General features: G+C 46.3%; 1 protein-coding gene across 1 annotated transcript; it reads left to right on the top strand.

Moving 5' to 3' along the window:
- Window positions 1-3,791: 3,791 nt before the first annotated feature.
- On the top strand, window positions 3,792-4,193 carry LOC134844772 (uncharacterized). The gene has a single exon (XM_063861587.1). The coding sequence runs from the start codon at window positions 3,792-3,794 to the stop codon at window positions 4,191-4,193; it is 402 nt and encodes a 133-aa protein (XP_063717657.1).
- Window positions 4,194-6,726: the final 2,533 nt, after the last annotated feature.

Here is a 6,726-nt window from a genome sequence, read left to right as displayed (position 1 = left end):
TGCAACATATTATTTACTATCGAAGGACAATGCACCGACTCCGGAAGAGATGAGGCAAAAATCAAGGGATTACATGTTGATGAAACCAAAGAAGTACTCGTACCCAGATAATAGGAACATGCAAGGGGGAAGTCAACCACAGATGTCATCATGGTACAAGCCTAGAGATAATATGGACAAACGCAGGTCATGCGCAAATTGCGGGTCAGCGGATCATCATGTGGCGGATTGCACGACGTACCAGCAAGGCATGAAGAGTCTGGGATATGCGCCCGATGAGGAAGATATGAGCCAGACGGGAAAACATGAGTTCTACAGCGGCCTGATCATCAAGATAGGTGCGAGATGCTTCTTCTTCAATCAAGAGGGCCAGTTTAGGATGGATTGTCCGTTGTTTTGGGAAGCAGTGAAGAACCAAAGTCGCCCCAAACAAAAGCTGGCGCTGGCGGCGGTACAGAACACAAGGAACAGGCAAGCCGAGTTTGACACAAAAAAACACGGAGGCACCGAGTGCGGAACTACCGACAAAAACGGTAAAGGCTGTAGTGCAATTCAACAATGCCATAGAAGCCGAAAACAAGAATCCTCTAGAAATAAACTATGAAAAGGCAGCGGCGCAGGCTATCAACAAAATGAAACAAGAACTAGCGATGAAAGTGATTGAGCAACGACTAAAGCAGGAAATCGAAAGACAGAAGTTGAATGAGTCGTTAAGTATGTCGATGCCGATGCCAGAAGCCGAAGTGGGAGCGACAAGGGGTGGAAATTGCAATACTCTAAAAATGGTGACGGGTAAGCCATTCGGCATAAGAAAGATTGGAGCCAGAATAATGTCAATAATCACTGTGGGCGGCCATGAAGTAACGAGAAACCTGAGTGAACCCAGTGACCAGCCAATAATGCACATCGATGTGTACCCAGGTTACTTAAGTGCAATAAGTCCGCAGACAACTTCTAGAGCCTTGAGGGCACTACTCACAAGAGGTGGCAGCAAGTCAGTCCTCGTCGAGAATAGGTACACGGAAGCCTATGGTCCGCATGAGGTGATGTTAAACATAGATGGGATAAACATCTACACAAAAACTATGATAACATGTGACGAAGACTTAGCGGGACAGATCGAGGTGGGCAGGGAAGAACTAAAAGTTAGATCGATTGGACGCTGCGCCATGTTGGAAGAGGATGCAATGCACATCGGGACGTGCTTGACATAAGTGGCAAGAAGACTCAGTTACGCGGGTTACTTAATACGGGAGCAGTTTTGAGCGTTATACCAATTGAAACTTGGGAGCGAATGAGTTTCGACAAAGATGATTTGATAGACTCAAGAATACGGCTGTCAGCTGCAAACAAAGGGGCGCTGCGGGTACTAGGCAGAACACCAATAATAGCCCTAAATCTAGGGGAACGCAACCTGTGGATGAGCTTTCTTGTGGTGGAGAACCTAGATGAGTCTGACCAATTCATTTTAGGCAGATACTTCATCAGTAATTTCGACGTAATGATTGATCTGAACAATGCCATGTTCAGGATACGGAACCCGGATAGGAAGTACGTAATTGAACCGGTAAATCTGATAATGGCAAATGAGAATAAAGCGCCGGTATTCTTGAGTAGGAGGGTAAGGCTGAAAGCGAACGAAGCGGCAATTGTAAGCTTGCGGATAAAAAATTATAAAGAACTAAGTGGTAACAAGCAAGTATGTATAGCCCCAAATCCAAACAGTCAAAGTGCTGCTGTTTTAGGAAGATCTTTCTCGATAAACAAGAGCCGCCTCTGCGTCAGTGTTTTGTTGAAAACTCTTGACATACCCATCACAATCCAGAGGGGAAGGAAGCTGGGATATGCTTTACCCGTGAAAACTTGATATGAAATGACTGAAAATGTAAAAGAGAATGAAGTACTTGAATGTCCCAATCATAGGGACAAGATTTGTATCTTGAGACGATTGAAGAAAATAAAAGATTCATCAGGTCTTGTGAAGTCACTTAAGTCAGAGACAGACGATGGACTTTCGAGCTGTTCGAATTTCCCAGAAAGACCCACACTAGAGGAAATGGAAATGGATAAACCAGTTTTACATGAAATAGAGCACTTGAGGGGCAAGGTAACGGATGAACAGCTCGAAGCCATCAAAAATGTACTAGAGAGGAATGAGGCAGATATTGGATGTTGTAATTTTGTTGAAAATGAAAATGAGCTTGAAGAGACGAGGGTGCCGCATAGGGGGGGGGGGGGGGCAAGGCGCATGACCCCACACAAATCGGATGCATGTAGAAAAGAGATAGAGACCTTACTAGACTATGATATGATAGAACCATCCAAACCAACGTGGGCGTGTGGAGTAGTGATGGCTAAAAAAAGAAGGGCGACCAATTAAGGTTTTGCTGCGACTTTCGGTATCTGAACTCCGTCACGGTGAAGGATGCCTATCCCATACCTAGAATAGATGAGAGCCTCTCGAAGTTGGGGGACGCAAAATTTTTACGACTCTTGATTTAGGATCAGTTTTTTGGCAGGTACCACTGAGAAAGCAGGACAGGGACAAGACAGGGCTTGCCTGGGGCTGTTTCAATGGAAAAGGATGCCTTTTGGTCTTTGCAACGCCACGGCCACATTTCAACGGTTGATGGCACACGCATTGATCGGTGTAACAAAGAAATACGGCAATCTGGTAATATGCTACGTGGATGACGTGGTAATTGCGACGCCGACACTAGAGGATCATATCGAACGACTGGACGAGGTGTTCGCCTGCATGAAGAGATCTGGACTTAAATGCAAACCATCAAAGTGTGAAATACTCAAGGACTCGATAAAATACCTGGGGAGAATAGTGGATAGACATGGCATCAGACCAGACCCAGATGCAGTAGAAGCGTACCTGACGTGAAAATTGCCAAAAAGGGAACATCAATTGATGAGCTTCCCGGGTTTTGCGAACTACTACAGGGAGTTCCTCAAGGGCTATGCGGACAAAGTGTACCCGATGCAACAACTGATGAGGCACAAAGGCAAGAAGTTCACGTGGAGTAACGCGGCGGAAGAATCATTCCAGAGAATAAAGGAGGAGTTGTGCGAAGCACCGGTGCTAGGGATGCCAACGGAAAATGAAATGTACGTGCTGGACACGGATGCATCGGTAGTAGCGATTTCTGGCATTCTCCGTCAATAGCAGGAGTGGATTGGGAAGACAGTCTTGAGACCAATAGCATACGGGAGTAAAGTCTTGAGTGATACGGAGATGAATTACGGGGCGTCCAATGCAGAGATGTTCGCGGTGGTTACCTTTGTCGAGAAAAACAGGGCATACCTAGGCAGCGAGCCGTTCAAGTTACGAGTCGACAACAGGGCACTCAGCTGGTTGAAAACGTACTCAATGGATCAAAGCTACATAGGGAGATGGATAGTTCACCTGGATGGATACAACATGATAATTGAGCATAGGACGAGAGAAAAACATCAAAATGCCGACAGCTTGAGTAAGAAGACGGAGTTCTACGAGAGACAGGAACAGAGAGAGGCGGATAGGCCAGAAATCAAAGATGGCTTCTCCTTCATGGATAAGGAAACGTATGATAGCCTTCCACTCACGAGATGGCTCGACAAGTTGGCAAACCCATTGAGGATCACCCCGAACTACCAAAGGAACTTCCAGAGAAAACAATCTTGAAAAAGACCCGAGGGATGCCAACGGGGATAATGCTCAAGTCAAAAATTGTGAGGGAGACGCTCAAGGCAAAAGGCTACGATCTCAACCAAGTAGAAACGGGAGATGCACAGAAGACTCGATGAGATTACTCGAGAAGCTGGCAGACGATAAACCTGTGGTACAAGATAAGGGTGCAGAAGAACCAGAGGTCACGAAATTGAGAAGAAATGAGGCGGATGGTAGAGAGGACTCCTCGAAAGAAAGGAAACCCGATGGAAGAGAAGTCGTGCAGTCATTGGTTGAGAGGATCCCTGAGGACATACTTGAGAGGACTATGGTCAGGAAGAAGAAGGTAGCATTCAAGGAGGAGGCTGAGCACCTGGGACTGGGTCAAGAGTCCGGGGAGAGGGACAGTGCAGAGGAAGATGCTGAAGAAGAAAATTTGTCCGGGGAGTGTGAAGAATGGGATGAAGACTCAGAGAAAAGCAACGATGATCAAGATAGTCTATGCATGATACGATACTGGCAGAAGAGAAGATGAGGCACCGAGATGGGGAACTACAAACGGAGGTGTTATTCAGATCGCACGATCAAATGGGGCATCAGGGGATAGACAAAGTGCAACAGAGAATACTACACAGGTTTGATTGGCCGGGATTAAGAAAAGCCTGCGAGAGATGGGTGAACGCATGTCTGGCATGTCTACAAGTGAAAGACCCACGGAAGATGAAGTTCCCGCTCAAGTCTGTCGAGAGCCGGGAATTCAACGAGGTTGTGCAGATAGACCATCAGAAGATCTGCATGACAGAGTTGGGATATAACCAGATACTGGTCATAATAGACCACTTCACAAAGTTGGCGGAAGCAGTGCCCTGTCAATCAGCCTCAGCGGAGGAGACTTGTGACCACTTGATAACACATTGGATATCACGATATGGTTGTCTGATGACATTTCAGTCGGACAACGGGAAGGCCTTCGTGGGTGACCTGACAAAAGAATTGATTAAGAGGTCACACATTGCTCAAGCGCATTCGACGACTTACCATCCTCAGACTAACGGGTTAGTGGAGAGACAGAACAGGACGTTGGTGAACATGCTGAGGGTATATGATTCGAGATACATAACAGACTAGGATACCGCAAGTGGTGGGGGCGTACAACAGCACGCAACACTCGACGACAGCAATCAGCCCCTTCATGAAGTTAACGGGCAGGGAGAGAGCAATGCCCCTAACGTTCTTTCACCCAGAACACGAAGGGAAAAAGACGTCGCCTTAAGCTTATGTGAAGGAAGCGGTCAAGAGACAACAGGAACTAAACGTGCTGTGCAGGAGGAACACGGCGCAAGCGCAAATGAGGCAGCGGAAGAGATATGACAGAAAGATAATTCAGGCTAAACCGCATGCAGTGGGCCAATACTTCTGGGTGTTCCAGAATGTCATACCTCCCAACGGGACGAAAAAACTACTCAAGAAGTGGAGAGGACCATTCATGATCACGGAAGTACACCAGCAGGGACGGTTCTACCGTTTGAGTACGCGGCGAGCAGCGCAATATGAAAACCTGAAGCCCCATGTACCATCTCCGGAGGACTGGTGCGTACCGCAGAATACGGAGGGAATAGAGTACCTGATGGTAGAGCCAGCATGCGAAGTGAACGAAAAAGGCACCAGGGAAAAGAATGATGGCAACGAGGACGTGAGCATGGACGATAATGAAAAAATAGAAGCAGGCTCAGATGCGGAATCCTTTGCGGAGGAAGACTGGAACGACCCGGAGCAGGATGAGGTGCCAAAGAGGACGGAACCAGATTTGCCGATAACAGCAGTAACTAGGAGTGGTAATCGCAAACGGACAGGCATGAGGTACAATAGGTACGGGGATGACTTCTTGATTGACTAGATACAGTCTGATGAATTAAGCCAAGAGTTACTGAGTGTGGGCGAATTGGTGGCAGAGAATGAATGGCAAATCACCAACGACAACGAACATTACCCGCAGGCAGACTACTCCACACCAGAACAAGAAACAGATCTGGAGCAGAGCGAGATAGAAAGGAGGGAAAACACAAACTTACCCGCACCAAAAATTTGATAATAAAGAAACTCAGAGAAGTGAGAGAGACCAGCGGGCTGGAACTGGACGAGGAAGAGGCCGAGCCTACCATAGGACGAAATTTCAAAACAAAATTTGAAATAACCAATGATTACTCGGAAAGCATCTTGATAACGGACAGCGACTTCATTTTGTCAGACAGGACTAGCGCGATCTGTATAACGGCGGACATGAACTTCAAATCGAGGCTAGAGACAGACTTCAAGGGAGAATATCAGAACGTGGAGTTTCTATTTAGACAGAGACCGGGCTGGGAGGAATGGCTGCGCTTCCCCCATCAGTTTCACAAGTCCCAGGCAAATACCTGTGCTTTCTGGTAACGAGGGTCAATGAAAGTAATACGATAAATCCTGAGCACGTGATGTTGGCGCTAACGGGTCTGAGAGAATTCTTGGTTGAAAGAGGGAAAGTGGAGGTCTCGATGCCTGATTATGACCCAAACAGGGGTAAGTTGAGCCCAAGGGAGTTATATGCCATCCTACACGTGGTCTTCGCAGAAACAGAGATAATGGTACACCTACACAGAAAATACTACTTGAGTATCGCCTGAGCTACGAGCGGACATTGGAGGTATCGAGTTAAGGGTACATGGGGATCTCGAGTAAGGTTACATGGGGATCTCGAAGCAGGTAGATGGATTTTAACGCAATTGCCATGACAATTAAAATTTAAAGAGTTGACGATGCTAAAACACTAAATAAAACCGCATGCTCTTAAAAATTGCAATTAAACTATTTTAGTGAAACAAATGGAGGGATAATGTTTTAACCACAATAATGAGGGGATTTAGATTGGGAGCAGAACATCTTAGTATAAAATGGATTTTATTTTTAGATTGATTTGTAAAATTGAGTTGACGACCTAGTCGCACTCATTTGGAAGGAAAAAGAAGATCCTGAACGAGTTCACGATAAGCAGCGTTTGAAGGGAAATTTTTCTCAAATCTCAAGTTGGTTGG

This window comes from Symsagittifera roscoffensis, chromosome 4 (assembly GCF_963678635.1).
Source record: "Symsagittifera roscoffensis chromosome 4, txSymRosc1.1, whole genome shotgun sequence".
NCBI lineage: Eukaryota > Metazoa > Xenacoelomorpha > Acoela > Convolutidae > Symsagittifera > Symsagittifera roscoffensis.
The sequence above is the reverse complement of the archived record's forward strand: the minus strand, read 5'-3'. Positions and strand labels throughout refer to the sequence as shown.